We start from the raw sequence: 17,328 nt of genomic DNA, 5'->3' as shown, positions 1-17,328 counted from the left end.
GATTATATCAATTCCATTATTGATATTGATACCATTATCGATCCGATTCCCTTATTGCTTATTTTTATAAAGCTTATTTTTATTCTCTTTCTTATGATAGTTTTTATTTTTTTTTTTATCTGTTTTATTCTTTTACTTCTGTTTTTAATTATGTATTTGATTTTTTTTTTTTATGTTGAACTGTTCTATGTGAGGCACCTTGAGACAGCTTTTGTTGTAATTTGGCGCTTTCTAAGCTGATTGAATTGAAATTGAACATTTTATTGAGTCTTATGCTGCGTTCACACCGGGGGCGAAGTGAGCGACAGCAGCGACAGGTTGCCATGTAATCCCTATGGAACGACGCGTTTTGGCGCCAAGTCACGCAGAGAGAGATGAATGAAGCGACGCGAGTGAAGCAATTTTGAGTGATTGGCGCGATATTGCGTCGCATTACGCCGCGTTGCCCTCCTCCTTAAGTTAAAAAATCTGAACTTTTTCGTCTTGTTGCACCACGATGACCAATCAGAAACTGAATATGTAGTGATGTGGAGATGTCTGGAGTTTGACTGAAGATGTGAACATGTCCTGTATCTGGTAGCAGCCTGTGAGCAGGACTTATGTCTCTTTTGTCCTTTATTTCACAATTATGAATTGTGAGTTATTGGAGCGAGCAGCAGCACCACCGCAGGGGGAGCGGAGTCTCTTTTTCGTATTATTTTATGTGCGCGCGCGAGCGAATCGTCCATGGAGATTATTTTACTTAACTACAGATGTATAATAAAACAAATGGTGACTGGTTTCTAAACACCATTATGACAGAGTTTTTTTGGGAAGAGCGAGGAGCAGCCCCACAACAAGCAGCGAAGTTTCTTTTTTTTTTTTTTTACGTGCGTGCATGAGCGAATCGTCCATGGGGGAGCGGAGTTTGTTTCTTTTTTCTTTTACGTGCGCGTGCAGCGAATCATCTGTGGAGAATATTTTATTAATTAACTACACAGATGTATAATAAAACAAATGGTGACTGGTTTCTAAACACAGTTATGACAGAGTTTTTGGTGGAAGAGCGAGGAGCAGCCCCACAGCAGGCAGCAGAGTTTCTTTTTATCGTTTACATGTGCGCGCGTGAACGGGACAGTCCTCAAACTGGGTCCCGCAGAGGCGGAAGGACCACTGAAAGCAGCCGTCATCCAGATGCAGCTCCTGCAGCAAATAGTGATACTCCCTGAATTGGGAACGTCTCATGACGTTTGTCAGCTTTCCACAACAACTTGCTTCATGTGATCAAGGTCTGTCATGTTAACTTGACTGACAACCGAAGCCGGCGAGCGGAATGGAAGCTCCTCCTATTTGATGACGCACTGGGGCGAATTTTCGCAGCAAAAGCAGAGCGACACACCGGGCGATGGTGGTGCGTCCGTCGCCACGCGACCCCCGCAAATTTGTAATGTCTGATCGCGCCCGCTGTGAACGCGGCATTAAAGTAAATAAATATGAAATTGGTCACTGGATCCTTAAACTTTGGACATAATAAACGCTACATGGTGGATCCTTGATCTCTGGACATAAATAGGACTAAACAAAATCTGTAGTTATTGTCAAAAGCATTTCCTTTCAGACATTATTGGCATGAATGTTTTTCCATACATCTGAGGTGAGCTCAGCCGGCTGTGCTGCACGTCAGGATGTAATTTATAAAGAATGCAGGACGTCTCATTTTGGGAGGAAAAAAAACGTTTTAGTCGATTGTAGTTTCTTGTCTGTATTGCAATGTTTGTAAGAGGTGGCATTTTATTTAAAGTGGTGATTCATTTTGAAGTTATTAATTCGACCGGGACTCTGTCTCAGCAGAGAGCCGCACAGCGTTTGAAGCTGTGCCAACAGAACGGAGGATGATTCTCGTTTCTTGACTACAAAACAAGAGTCCCATTTAGTGACTTTAACTCACTCGATGTCATTGGCTCTTAAATGTGTCTTTTCCGATAGTAACGCTCAGCGCCAAAGACGTTTTTTTCTTCTGATAAAGGAAAGTCTGAAGTTTCTTTTGGTATATTTGTTGTTGACATGGACATAGAACTCAATTTTCTATGGGTCTTGAAAAAACACTCAAATGCTGAAAAAACCTGGCACTGGGATGTTCTGAACTTTGAAAATGGCTGGCACTCAATGAATTAATCAACACAAAAGTGACTCATGATATTTTAATGGCTTTGAGAGGGGTTTTGCTACTTCTGAAAAGCAGCGAATCAAAGAACCAGTGAGCTAGTGGATCGAAGCATTGCGTCATTGGTTCACGCTTCAAAGTGGTGTCGCGCTGCAGAAACAGTTGATTACAGAGCCGCTGCAGGATCTGTAATCAATGTAGAGGAATGATCATTTAACTGACAAACACCCTTAAAAACAATGGCCGCTCTGAAGGACCGATAAGGGAATCGTTAAGCAAAAAGGTTATTGATATTGGTGGATTGATTCATTTCTTAACGATACTCAAAAAGAACCCTACTCGGCAGTGATACTGGAGTCACTAGATGGTCACCAAGAGGAGCTCGATCTAAAACGTACCAATTTACTCTATTTCCGTCACTTTTTGACATGATCAGAGGGAATTAAAACGGAGAATAATTTGACAGACGTGCTCAGTTGTTGATTGAGAAATGTAATTTGTCTGACACTTAGGGGCTGCGGTCCTGCGAGTGCCGGTGCTGTACGGTGAGGTGGAGTCTGTGTTAGAGAGTGCAGTGACCATACTTTGGCTAAAGGTCCAGGAAGGTGTGACGGAAAGCTGCACTCTGGATCACTGCCAGCAGAGGTTCCCCACTGATGCACGAGATGTCGCCACGGTCTGCAGGAAGCTGGTGGAGAGAGGGACACAGGTACACATTATTTTTATGAAGAACTACTCAGGTTTACTTTTTTTTATCAAAATCTACTTGCAAAGGGGAAACTGTACTTTTCAGTCCCATTTCCTCTGTTTTCTCAATCAAAATTAACTTCTCACAGGACAGGGCAGCTCGGTGGCTTAGTGGTTAGCACTGTTGCCTCACAGCAAGAAGGTCTTTTTTTTTTATATATATATATATATATATGTATTTAGATGTACCTTAGTATACACTAGTAGAGTTCCACCTTAGATTTGGAATGTATAATAGAAGATATACCTTACTGAATTTTCATGGGCTCGATTTCCACCTGTGGTCTTTGTGTGGAGTTTGTATGTTCTCCCTGTGTTTGTGTAGGTTTCCTCCATGTGCTCCAGTTTCAAATTCAAATTTATTAATTTATATAGCACCAGTTCGTGATGAGATCACCTCAAGGCGCTTCACACGCATAATAAAAAAGAGAAAACTGAATTAAAAAATTTAAAACACAGTAAAAGACAAAACTATGAAAGAACACAAGAATAAAAACAGTTGAACCTTTGATTGAAGAGAAACAATGCAGGTTCCGTCATGGTCGCGGAACAACCGACCAGCTCTTTACTCTCACAAGGATCCTGGAGGGGGCCTGGGACTATGCCCATCCAATCTACATGTGTTTTGTGGACTTGGAGAAGGCATATGATGGGTTGCCCCGGGAGATACTGTGGGAGGTGCTGCGGGAGTATGGAGTGAGGGGGTCCCTTTTCAGGGCCATACAATCTCTGTACTCACAAAGCGAGAGCTGTGGTTGGGTGCTTGGCAGTAAGTTGGACTTGTTTCCAGTGGGGGTTGGCTTCCACCAGGCCAACACCTTGTCACCAATCCTGTTTGTGATATTCATGGACAGGATATCGAGGCGTAGTTGGGGGGAGGAGGGTTTCCAGTTTGGTGGGCTCAGGGTCTCATCACTGCTTTTAGTCAATCAATCAATCAATTTTTTTATATAGCTCCAAATCACAACAAACAGTTGCCCCAAGGCGCTTTATATTGTAAGGCAAGGCCATACAATAATTATGTAAAACCCCAACGGTCAAAACGACCCTGTGAGCAAGCACTTGGCTACAGTGGGAAGGAAAAACTCCCTTTTAACAGGAAGAAACCTCCAGCAGAACCAGGCTCAGGGAGGGGCAGTCTTCTGCTGGGACTGGTTGGGGCTGAGGGAGAGAACCAGGAAAAAGACATGCTGTGGAGGGGAGCAGAGATCGATCACTAATGATTAAATGCAGAGTGGTGCATACAGAGCAAAAAGAGAAAGAAACAGTGCATCATGGGAACCCCCCGCAGTCTACGTCTATAGCAGCATAACTAAGGGATGGTTCAGGGTCACCTGATCCAGCCCTAACTATAAGCTTTAGCAAAAAGGAAAGTTTTAAGCCTACCTTAAAAGTAGAGAGGGTGTCTGTCTCCCTGATCTGAATTGGGAGCTGGTTCCACAGGAGAGGAGCCTGAAAGCTGAAGGCTCTGCCTCCCATTCTACTCTTACAAACCTAGGAACTACAAGTAAGCCTGCAGTCTGAGAGCGAAGCGCTCTATTGGGGTGATATGGTACTACGAGGTCCCTAAGATAAGATGGGACCTGATTATTCAAAACCTTATAAGTAAGAAGAAGAATTTTAAATTCTATTCTAGAATTAACAGGAAGCCAATGAAGAGAGGCCAATATGGGTGAGATATGCTCTCTCCTTCTAGTCCCCGTCAGTACTCTAGCTGCAGCATTTTGAATTAACTGAAGGCTTTCTAGGGAACTTTTAGGACAACCTGATAATAATGAATTACAATAGTCCAGCCTAGAGGAAATAAATGCATGAATTAGTTTTTCAGCATCACTCTGAGACAAGACCTTTCTGATTTTAGAGATATTGCGTAAATGCAAAAAAGCAGTCCTACATATTTGTTTAATATGCGCTTTGAATGACATATCCTGATCAAAAATGACTCCAAGATTTCTCACAGTATTACTAGAGGTCAGGGTAATGCCATCCAGAGTAAGGATCTGGTTAGACACCATGTTTCTAAGATTTGTGGGGCCAAGTACAATAACTTCAGTTTTATCTGAGTTTAAAAGCAGGAAATTAGAGGTCATCCATGTCTTTATGTCTGTAAGACAATCCTGCACTTTAGCTAATTGGTGTGTGTCCTCTGGCTTCATGGATAGATAAAGCTGGGTATCATCTGCGTAACAATGAAAATTTAAGCAATACCGTCTAATAATACTGGCTAAGGGAAGCATGTATAAAGTGAATAAAATTGGTCCTAGCACAGAACCTTGTGGAACTCCATAATTAACTTTAGTCTGTGAAGAAGATTCCCCATTTACATGAACAAATTGTAATCTATTAGACAAATATGATTCAAACCACCGCAGCGCAGTGCCTTTAATACCTATGGCATGAACCATGGCCTGTTGGCTTCATTGGCCGGTGACCTCCAACAGTCACTGGATCGGTTCACACCCGAGTGTGAAGTGGCTGGGATGAGGATCAGTACCTCTAAATCTGAGGCCATGGTTGTCAGCAGGAAACCGATGGATTGTCTACTTCAGGTAGGGAATACGGCCTTGCCCAAGTGAAGGAGTTCAAGTACCTCTGGGTCTTGTTCACGAGTGAGGAGGCGGTGTTCCATTCACTCTATCGTACTGTTGTGATGAAAAGGGAGCTCAGCCAAAAGGGCGACGCTCTCAATCTACTGGTCAGTCTTCCTTCCTGCTCTCACCTATGGTCATGAGGGTTGGGTCATGACCAAAAGTACTAGATTGCGGGTACGAAATTGGCTTCCTCAAGAGGGTGGCTGGTGTCTCCCTTAGAGATAGGGTGAGAAGTTCGGTCATCCGTGGCAGGCTCGGAGTAGAACCGCTGCTCCGTCTTGTTGAAAGGAGCCAGCTGAGGTGGTTCAGGCATCTGGTAAGGATGCCTCCTGGGTGCCTCCCTAGAGAGGTGTTTCAATTCAGTTCAAGTTCAATTCAAGTTTATTTATATAGCACATTTAAACACAGCTGCAGCTGACCAAAGTGCTTCACAGTAATAGCAAAAAATAACTGTAAAATATTAACAAAGGAAAAGAATAACAAATCTAAAAATACAGAGCAAAATAGCAGAGCAAAGCATACACCACTTAGCCAGTGTTAAAAGACAGGGAAAAGACATGGGTTTTCAGTCTGGGCTTAAACTGTCCCACAGACTCTGAGGACCTAACAGACAGATGAAGACTGTTCCAGAGGCGTGGCGCTGCCGCAGAAAAGGCTCTATCACCTCTGGATTTAAACCTGGCTTTAGGAACAGCCAGGAGAAGCTGGTCAACTGACCTCAGAGCCCTACATGGAGTGTACGGCTGCAAGAGCTCACTCAGATACATTGGGCCTATACAGTGCAGACACTTAAAAACAATCAGCAAAACTTTATATTTAACACAAAAGCTGACAGGGAGCCAGTGTAAGGTGCAGAGCACAGGGGTGATGTGCTCATGCTTCTTTGTTTTAGTCAAAAGGCGGGCTGCAGCATTCTGTACACTCTGCAAGCGCTGTAGGGAGCACTGGTCCAGCCCAACATAGAGAGCATTACAATAATCCAGATGTGTCGTTATAAATGCATGGATAGCTCTTTCAAAATCAACTCGAGTAAAATAAGATTTAATCTTGGAAAGAGTCCTCAGCTGAAAGAAGCTGGCCCTGATGACAGAGCCGATGTTCTTATCAAATCTGAACAATGGGTCAACTATCACCCCTAGATTTTTTACAAAAGGGTGGCAAAAAGTGGACAGAGGACCAGTAACACTGTCTTGTTCTTGTACAGGGTCACTTTGCCCGAACACTAAAATCTCAGTTTTATTTTTATTAAGATTCAGAACGTTAGTTCTCATCCAGACTTGTACATCATTCAGACAGTCCTGTAGTGTTTTTACAGTAGCCTGGGTATCACAGGAAGTTACAGGAAGGTAAATCTGAATGTCGTCTGCAAAACAATGAAAACAGACTGTGTGCTTTTTAAAAACAGACCCAAGAAGGATCATGTACAAAGCAAAGAGAAGTGGCGCTAAAATTGAGCCCTGGGGCACGCCATATTTAAGAGGAGACAGAGAGGAAGAGTACTGTCCTACGTTAACAGAAAAAAACTTCTGTTGGAAAGATAGGACCAAAACCAATTTAGCGCAGAACCCTTAATACCTATGTGCATCTCGAGGCGTTTCACAAGGACACTGTGGTCCACTGTGTCAGAGGCTGCAGATAAATCTAAAAGCAGAAGAACAGCAGAATTCCCAGCATTAGCAGTTAAAAGAAGGTCATTAAAAACTTTTAAAAGGGCTGTTTCAGTGCTGTCTTAATTTAAAACCAGATTGAAACTTCTCCCCTATTTCATTAAGATCCATATAAGCCTGCAATTGGTCATAGACAACTTTCTCTAAGACTTTAGACACAAATGGCAATTTAGAGATCGGTCTATAGTTGGACAACACATTTGGGTCAAGATTGCCCTTTTTGATGAGCGGCTGGACTACAGCATGTTTAAGAGCTGATGGAAAACAGCCACTTAGTAGAGAGGCGTTCACAAGTTCAGTGATAAATGGACCAATACACTCAAAAATATCTTTAAACAAATGGCCTGGAACAATGTCCAAAGTGCAGGAAGAAGGCTTAAGTGGATTAAAAATTTTAGTCAGCTCACAAACAGATACAGCATTAAAACAATCAAAGACAGCATGACACATGGATGGATCTGCTCACTCCACCTCAAACACAGGAAATAATCTAAGATCAGATATTTTATCTCTGAAATAAGAGAGAAAATCTTCACAAAGGCTGGCCGAGGGCACAGCAATATTGCTCGCACGAGGACTGATGAGTAAATTCAGTGTTAAAAAGCACCTGAGGCTTATGACAGTTTGAGGACACAAGATCTGACAATCTACATTTAGCGGCTTTAGCTGCTCTCTGATACTCAGTCAGTCTGTCCCTCAGTATAGTTCCAGGCACATCCATCTGGGAGGAGACCCCGGGGAAGACCCAGGACTAGATGGAGAGATTATATCGCCACACTGGCCTGGGAACGCTTCGGGATCCCCCAGTCAGGACCCCGGCTGGTACATAGGGCCTTACCAGGTCAGCCAGATAGGGAGGTGCAAGTCCATGAACAATTTTATAAGCAAATAACAGAACCTTAAAATCTGATCTTGCAGCGACTGGAAGCCAGTGTAGAGATGCCAAAATGGGCGTAATGTGGTCAAACTTTGTGCTTTGTGTCAAAAGTCTGGCTGCAGCATTTTGAACCAGTTGGAGACATTTAATACTGGACTGTGGTAAGCCAGGAAATAGAATATTACAGTAGTCCAGTCGAGAAGAGACAAATGCATGAATCAGGGTCTTGGTATCAGCCATAGACAGGATGGGTGAATCATCACTATATTTCGCAAGTGGAAGAAAGCACTCCTCATAATGTCTCTAATGTGGAGGTCAAAAGACAACGTAGTAGGGCTGCAGCTATCGATTATTATAGTGATCAAGTATTCTATCAATTATTCTGGCAATTAATCGAGTAATCGGATAAAAAGTACTTCTGCGTTTTTAGTCCAGGGCTCTCCCTAAGGAATCGCACAAAATCGCTGCACCAAAGTGTTGACATTTTGCTGAAATGGCGATGGATGGCTTTCTGTTTTGTTTTCTCCAACTTGTAAAATTGAACCATTTTTAAGTTTTTGTTTTGTTTTTTTTATAAAGGTTGGTGGACTGGGTCCCTGCTTGATTTTGTTTTTATCCCTCTTTCTCTATGATTCAGCTAATGCATTTCAGCTGGAGGTTGAACATGCAAGCTGTTTTTAATTTTTTTTTTTTAAATTAAAAAAAAAATTTAATTTAAATTTAATTAAAAATTTAATTTAAGTTTTTAAATTATTATTTTATTTAAGTTACCGTGTTTGTGAAGCATTGTGTGTTGACCAAAAAGGCACAAAATAAAAAGCGAAACACAGATGAAATACTGGACTTCTGCTGACAAACAGCAGAAGTCCAACTCTTCACTCACTCCGGTGACGTAGCTGTGACTCGCACTGAGCAGAGAGAGACAGTAGCCAGCCGCCGGGTCAATAATCACTCCCCACGTCGAGCGGTCCATGTGTTTTTCAAAAATAGACAAACACACTGCTTCCTACTTCATTTTCTTATTTATTATATTGTTACAGGTATTATTATTATTGCTTTATCTTGCACACGCTGTTTGATGCACATTTTCTTCTACTCGCACTCATCTTGTGTTTATTAAGAGCTGACGTAACATGTGAATTTCTCCACTGTGAGATCAATAAAGTCTTATCTTAGTGAGAGCCGTCTCTGTGAAATTATATTTGTGAAACCACTTTTTCCAGAATCTTACAGCAGAATGATAGATTTGATATTGGCCCATAATTTTTCAATAAACTAGTGTTAAGATTATGTTTCTTAAGTAATGGTTTAATCACTGCAGATTTGAAACATTTAGGAACAGATCCAGAAGTTAAAGAAAGATTAATCACTTCCCGCACAGTCGGCCCAAGAGTGGGCCACAAGTCCTTAAACAGTTTTGTTGGTATAGGATCATATAAGCAGTTGTGCTTTTTGTAGACATTACGAGTTTCATCAGCACGCCAAGTGAGATACTCTCAAATTCTGTAAATCTAGGTAATACCTCAGTAATGGCGCCCACCTTAATAGCAGGGTGTAGTGGCTGGATTAAGGCAAAATACCTAATGTCTTCTATTTTCTTCTTGAAGTAATCCAAGAAATCTTGTGCTGTAAAAGGAGAGCAACTTACAGGTGGTTGTCCATGAATAAGTGTTGTCACCATGTCGAACAAGAACTCTGAGTTATACTTGTTTTTGTTGATCAAATCAGAGTAATAGGTCCACTTTGTAGCCAGTAATGCATGCTTATAGTCTAAAATAGCATCACGCCACGCAAGGTGGAATACTTATAATTTGGAACTTGTGCCATTTCTGTTCTAAACCTCTAGCCTTTTGGCTGAGGTCACGCAAGTAACCACTGAACCAAGGCGACTGTTTTGGGAAGGTGTGGTTTTAATAGAGTTGGCGCAATCTTGTCAAGTGTAGTTTTGAGTGCTGAGTTTAACTATCCGCAAGACTGTCTACTGATTGGGTATTCTCCATATGTGACGCTAAGATACCAGGCAGTCTAGCTTCGAGTTCAGTCGTAGTTGAAGAGTTGATGCATCGTCACAGTGATAAATAAGGTTGTTGTTCCACTAAACATGGCAGCGAAACTGTAAGCCAAATAAGTGAGTGGTCAGAGACCACCAGTGCAAGAGGCTTGATGTCAATATTCATAATGGCAATACCACACACAAGAACCAAATCCAGTGTTTCGAGTCCTGAATGCATTGCTGAAATCCTAATGCATCCACAATTTCCATAAATGATTTGCAGAGGGGATCAGAAGGCTTATTTATATGAATGATAGTCACCAATAATCAGAATGTTATCTGCACTAGTTGACAAGTTAGAGATGAACGCACCAAATTCATCTAAGAATTCAGAATATGTGCCAGGGGGCCTATATACAGTGACAAAACAACACGGCTGATTTTTATTTTTCTGACCCTGGCAATATGTAGCATCATGGGCAGATTGAAGAATCAGATGCTTAAAAGAATTATATTTGTGACCCCCAACAGCTAATAAGGTAAATGTAAATGCTTCACATCACGAGGAATGTGACTTCATCACGAGGAATGTGACTAAATGTATATGCTGGTGGGCAGGCCTCATTTAAGGGGAGGACAGCTGTAGGCTTAAGCCAGGTTTCACATAACCCAGTCATATCTAAATGATGATCCATAATTAGATCATTAATCAACAATGATTTTGAGGATTTTAGTGATCTGATGTTAATGAGACCCAAATTAAGGACCTCAGTGGGGTTGACAGTTGGACTGTTTGGATTTAGGCATGGTTCCAGAGTAGCATATATAAGGTGCCTGGAAGTAGGTTTAAGTTAGAGACATTCCATGCGGATTGTAGGTAACAGACACAAAATATTTAATATTTCTGGAACAGTCAGTAGGCCATTCTCAATTTCATCCATCCATCCATGTTGTGAAAGTGTAGGAACACGGACCCACAACAGGGGGCGCAAATGAACGGACAATGGAGGAAGTCAAATAACAACACTTTACTGTTGTGAATGAGCACAACAAACACGGCAGGTCACAATAGTATGCAATGAAGTCAATGTACAGAACATGTCATGTGGGCAGGCTCGAAGATAAGAGACGTCTGTCCAAAGCAGAACCGGAACCACACGATTTCCTCCGCCACCGAACCCCGGGAATACTGGAGCCGCCAAGTCCCGAACTCCCAGGTGGTCACTGCCTCCGCTTGTCGGATCTGGTACTGCTGGCGAGGAACAAAAACAGTTAGATGTAGGTGGGTTTACACCCAGCAACACGTATGGTGGGAAAATCCACCTCCACCTCTCATCAAAAAGCTGGTAAATGCAGGAGTATGGTTACTTATCAACAGGTAGGAGAAAAGTCCAACTCGGTCTCCAGCTGCAAGCACTCACTCTGCTGTCAAAAACACAAAGCAACAATATTCTGCTGTCAGAAAGATAATTCAATCGGCTGAGCTCGTTACCTCCTAAGAATAGCGATATCTCGGCAAAGAGGTGGAGATGTCGTCCTGCTGATATACAGATGAAGATCAGATGATTGGTGACAGCTGTCACCCCGGCGGCTCCTGTGAGGCGGCAGCGCCCTCTTGTGCCTGGAGCCCACACTCCAGGCAGGGTGCCCTCTGGTGGTGGTGGGCCAGCAGTACCTCCTCTTCAGCGGCCCACACAACAGGACCCCCCCCTCAACGGGCGCCTCCTGGCGCCCGACCAGGCTTGTCCGGGTGGCGGCGGTAGAAATCGGCCAGGAGGGCCGGGTCCAGGATGAAGCTCCTCTTCACCCAGGAGCGTTCTTCCGGTCCGTACCCCTCCCAGTCCACCAAATACTGGAAGCCCCGGCCCATCCGACGGACATCCAAGAGCCGGCGCACAGTCCAAGCCGGCTCTCCATCGACGATCCGGGCAGGAGGCGGTGCCGGTCCAGGAGCACAGAGGGGTGAGGTGTGATGCGGTTTTACACGGGACACATGGAAAACCGGATGGATCCGCAGTGAGTCCGGAAGCTGAAGCCTCACTGCGGCTGGACTGATGACCTTGAGTATCTTGAAGGGACCGATGTAACGGTCCTGCAGTTTAGGGGAGTCCACTTGGAGGGGAATGTCCTTTGTTGATAACCACACCTCCTGCCCTGGCTGGTAGGCAGGGGCCGGGGACCGCCGGCGGTCTGCATGGGCTTTTGCCCTCGTCCGGGCCTTCAGCAAGGCAGAACGGGCGGCGCGCCACACCCGACGGCACTTCTGCAGGTGGGCCTGAACCGAGAGCACACCGACCTCTCCCTCCACCACTGGAAACAACGGGGGCTGGTACCCCAGACACACCTCAAAAGGGGAGAGGCCGGTGGCAGAAGACACCTGGCTGTTATGGGCGTACTCGATCCAGGCCAAATGGGTACTCCAGGCCGCCGGGTGCGCGGCTGTCACGCAGCGCAGGGCCTGTTCCAATTCCTGATTGGCCCGTTCTGCCTGCCCGTTGGTCTGAGGGTGGTACTCGGACGAGAGACTCACCGTGGCCCCCAGTTCCCGGCAGAAGCTCCTCCAGACCTGTGAGGAGAACTGGGGGCCGTGATCGGAGACGATGTCTGTTGGAATCCCATGCAGCCGGACGACGTGGTGGACCAGGAGGTCTGCTGTCTCCTGGGCCGTCGGGAGCTTCGGGAGGGCCACGAAGTGGGCCGCCTTGGAGAACCGGTCCACTATCGTGAGGATGGTGGTGTTGCCCTGGGACGGCGGGAGGCCCGTGACAAAATCCAGGCCGATGTGGGACCAGGGGCGATGAGGCACAGGCAGCGGCTGGAGCAGTCCCGGTGCCCTGCGGTGGTCGGCCTTGCCCCTGGCGCAGGTGGTGCAGGCCTGGATATAATCCCGGACGTCGGCCTCCAGGGACGCCCACCAGAAGCGCTGCCGGACAACTGCCACAGTTCTCCGCACCCCTGGATGACAGGAGAACTTGGAGCCGTGACAGAAGTCCAAGACTGCAGCCCTGGCTTCTGGTGGGACGTAAAGTTTGTTCTTCGGCCCGGTTCCGGGGTCCGGGCTCCGTGCCAGGGCCTCCCGGACGGTCTTCTCCACGTCCCAGGTGAGGGTGGCCACGATAGCGGACTCCGGGATGATAGGTTCCGGTGGATCCGACAACCCAGTTTTGACTTCGTCTTCATGCACCCGGGACAAGGCATCCGATCTCTGGTTTTTGGTCCCGGGGCGGTAGGTGATCCGGAAGTCAAAACGGCCGAAGAACAGTGACCAGCGGGCTTGCCTGGGGTTCAGCCGCTTGGCGGTCCTGATATACTCCAGGTTCCGGTGGTCAGTGAAAACCGTGAATGGCACGGACGTTCCCTCCAACAGATGTCTCCACTCTTCAAGAGCCTCTTTCACCGCAAGGAGTTCTCGATTGCCGACGTCATAGTTCCGTTCTGCCGGGGTCAACCTGCGGGAAAAGTAGGCACACGGGTGAAGGACCTTATCGGTCTCTCCGCTCTGGGAAAGCACAGCTCCTATCCCAGAGTCCGAGGCGTCCACTTCAACCACAAACTGGCGACTAGGATCGGGCTGCACCAGAACGGGTGCAGACGAGAAGCGCCGTTTCAACTCCTTGAACGCGGCATCGCACCGATCCGACCAGGTGAAGGGGACTTTTGGAGAGGTCAGGGCTGTCAGGGGGCTAACTACCTGACTGTAGCCCTTAATGAACCTCCTGTAAAAATTTGCAAAGCCGAGGAACTGTTGCAGCTTCCTACGGCTTGTTGGTTGGGGCCAGTCTCTCACCGCCGCAACCTTGGCCGGATCAGGAGCGACGGAGTTGGGGGAGATGATAAACCCCAGGAAGGACAAAGAAGTGCGGTGAAACTCTCACTTCTCGCCCTTCACAAACAGCCGGTTCTCCAACAACCGCTGCAGGACCTGACGTACATGCCGGACATGGGTCTCAGGATCCAGAGAAAAGATGAGTATATCGTCCAGATATACGAAGACGAATCGGTGCAGGAAATCCCGCAAGACATCATTAACTAATACTTGGAACGTCGCGGGGGCGTTTGTAAGGCCGAACGGCATGACCAGGTACTCAAAGTGACCTAACGTGGTGTTGAATGCCGTCTTCCACTCGTCTCCCTTGCGGATCCGAACCATGTGATACGCATTTCTAAGATCCAGCTTAGTGAATATTTTGGCTCCATGCAGGGGCGTGAACACTCAATCCAACAAGGGCAATGGGTATCGGTTACGAACCGTGATTTCGTTCAGCCCCCTGTAATCAATGCATGGACGGAGCCCGCCATCTTTTTTCCCCACAAAAAAGAAACCTGCACCCATCGGGGAGGTGGAATTCCGGATCAACCCGGCAGCTAAAGAGTCCCGGATGTAGGTCTCCATTGATTCGCGCTCAGGTCCTGAGAGGTTGTACAGCCTGCTGGACGGGAACTCAACGCCTGGAACCAAATCAAAGGCACAATCGTACGGACGGTGCGGGGGAAGGGTGAGCACCAGATTCTTACTGAACACATCCATAAGGTCATGGTACTCCACCGGCACCGTCGCTAGATTGGACGGGACTCTGACCTCCTCCCTAGCCTGGGAACCGGGAGGAACCGAGGAACCTAAACATACCCGATGGCAGGTTTCGCTCCACTGAACCACTACCCCGGACGGCCAATCGATCCGGGGATTGTGTTTTAACATCCAGGGGAACCCGAGAATCACGCGGGAGGTGGAAGGAGTCACAAAAAACTCGATCTCCTCCCGGTGGTTTCCTGACACCACCAGAGTTACTGGTGGTGTCTTGTGTGTGATTAGAGGGAGTAGGGAGCCATCTAGTGCCCGCACCTGTACTGGCGAAGTAAGCGCCACTAGAGGGAGCCCTGCCTCCCGAGCCCATCTGCTGTCTAGCAGATTCCCTTCAGAGCCCGTGTCCACCAGTGCTGGGGCCTGAAGGGTTAAATCCCCATAAAGGATCGTAACTGGGAGTCGTGTGGCAATATGGGTATGTCCCACGTGAATGTCTTGGCCCACCCTTAGCCCAGTTTCTAGGGGCGGGCTATGGTGTTTAACAGCTCGGGGCAGTCTCTCACTTGATGGTCTATCGAGCCACAAACAAAGCACGCTCCCCGGACCAGCCTCCTTTGTCTATCTGGTGGCCTAAATGTGGCCCTGCTCGTGTCCATAGCTTCGTCAGCAGGGGGAGCTGTAACCACACGGAGCGTAGAGGCCGTGGAGCGTGGGGAGGGCGGAACTCGGTCGGAACCGGAAGGAGGAGGGACGGCGCGTGCCCGGCCACGCCCTTCGTCTCGTTCCCGGCGGCGTTCTTCTAGCCGATTGTCTAGCCGTATAACGAGATCGATAAGCCCGTCTAAATCCCGCGGTTCGTCCTTAGCCACCAGGTGCTCCTTCAGGACCAACGAAAGTCCGTTTACGAAGGCGGCACGGAGGGCAGTGCTATTCCAGCCGGACCTCGCAGCCGCGATGCGGAAGTCGACTGCATAAGCAGCTGCGTTCCGGCGCCCCTGTCTCATTGGCATTCTGCCTTACAGAAACCTGGTTACAGCAGGATGAATGTTACTTTAAATGAGTCAACACCCCCGAGTCACACTAACTGTCAGAATGCTCGTAGCACGGGCCGGGGCGGACGATTAGCAGCAATCTTCCATTCCAGCTTATTAATTAATCAAAAACCCAGACAGAGCTTTAATTCATTTGAAAGCTTGACTCTTAGTCTTGTCCATCCAAATTGGAAGTCCCAAAAACCAGTTTTATTTATTATCTATCGTCCACCTGGTCGTTACTTTGCTCAAAAAGTAAATGAGTCCACCCACCACTTTAATCATATCTTAGATCTTGTTCTGACTTATGGTATGGAAATAGAAGACTTAACAGTATTCCCTGAAAACTCCCTTCTGTCTGATCATTTCTTAATAACATTTACATTTACTCTGATGGACTACCCAGCAGTGGGGAATAAGTTTCATTACACTAGAAGTCTTTCAGAAAGCGCTGTAACTAGGTTTAAGGATATGATTCCTTCTTTATGTTCTCTAATGCCATATACCAACACAGTGCAGAGTAGCTACCTAAACTCTGTAAGTGAGATAGAGTATCTCGTCAATAGTTTTACATCCTCATTGAAGACAACTTTGGATGCTGTAGCTCCTCTGAAAAAGAGAGCTTTAAATCAGAAGTGCCTGACTCCGTGGTATAACTCACAAACTCGTAGCTTAAAGCAGATAACCCGTAAGTTGGAGAGGAAATGGCATCTCACTAATTTAGAAGATCTTCACTTAGCCTGGAAAAAGAGTCTGTTGCTCTATAAAAAAGCCCTCCGTAAAGCTAGGACATCTTTCTACTCATCACTAATTGAAGAAAATAAGAACAACCCCAGGTTTCTTTTCAGCACTGTAGCCAGGCTGACAAAGAGTCAGAGCTCTATTGAGCTGAGTATTCCATTAACTTTAACTAGTAATGACTTCATGACTTTCTTTGCTAACAAAATTTTAACTATTAGAGAAAAAATTACTCATAACCATCCCAAAGACGTATCGTTATCTTTGGCTGCTTTCAGTGATGCCGGTATTTGGTTAGACTCTTTCTCTCCGATTGTTCTGTCTGAGTTATTTTCATTAGTTACTTCATCCAAACCATCAACATGTTTATTAGACCCCATTCCTACCAGGCTGCTCAAGGAAGCCCTACCATTATTTAATGCTTCGATCTTAAATATGATCAATCTATCTTTGTTAGTTGGCTATGTACCACAGGCTTTTAAGGTGGCAGTAATTAAACCATTACTTAAAAAGCCATCACTTGACCCAGCTATCTTAGCTAATTATAGGCCAATCTCCAACCTTCCTTTTCTCTCAAAAATTCTTGAAAGGGTAGTTGTAAAACAGCTAACTGATCATCTGCAGAGGAATGGTCTATTTGAAGAGTTTCAGTCAGGTTTTAGAATTCATCATAGTACAGAAACAGCATTAGTGAAGGTTACAAATGATCTTCTTATGGCCTCGGACAGTGGACTCATCTCTGTGCTTGTTCTGTTAGACCTCAGTGCTGCTTTTGATACTGTTGACCATAAAATTTTATTACAGAGATTAGAGCATGCCATAGGTATTAAAGGCACTGCGTTGCGGTGGTTTGAATCATATTTGTCTAATAGATTACAATTTGTTCATGTAAATGGGGAATCTTCTTCACAGACTAAAGTTAATTATGGAGTTCCACAAGATTCTGTGCTAGGACCAATTTTATTCACTTTATACATGCTTCCCTTAGTCAGTATTATTAGACGGTATTGCTTAAA

General features: G+C 45.7%; 1 protein-coding gene across 1 annotated transcript in view; it reads left to right on the top strand.

The window, feature by feature from the left end:
• mat2b (methionine adenosyltransferase II, beta) overlaps positions 1-17,328 on the top strand; it is a 99,033-nt gene that overhangs the window by 59,384 nt on the left and 22,321 nt on the right. The window contains exon 5 of the mRNA XM_034177549.1: positions 2,656-2,852. Within this exon, the coding sequence (XP_034033440.1) occupies positions 2,656-2,852 (197 nt within the window). The remainder of the gene's footprint in view (positions 1-2,655; positions 2,853-17,328) is intronic.

The sequence above is a fragment of the Thalassophryne amazonica genome, chromosome 9 (assembly GCF_902500255.1).
Source record: "Thalassophryne amazonica chromosome 9, fThaAma1.1, whole genome shotgun sequence".
NCBI classification, from domain to species: domain Eukaryota; kingdom Metazoa; phylum Chordata; class Actinopteri; order Batrachoidiformes; family Batrachoididae; genus Thalassophryne; species Thalassophryne amazonica.
This window is presented reverse-complemented; position numbering and strand designations above follow the sequence as displayed.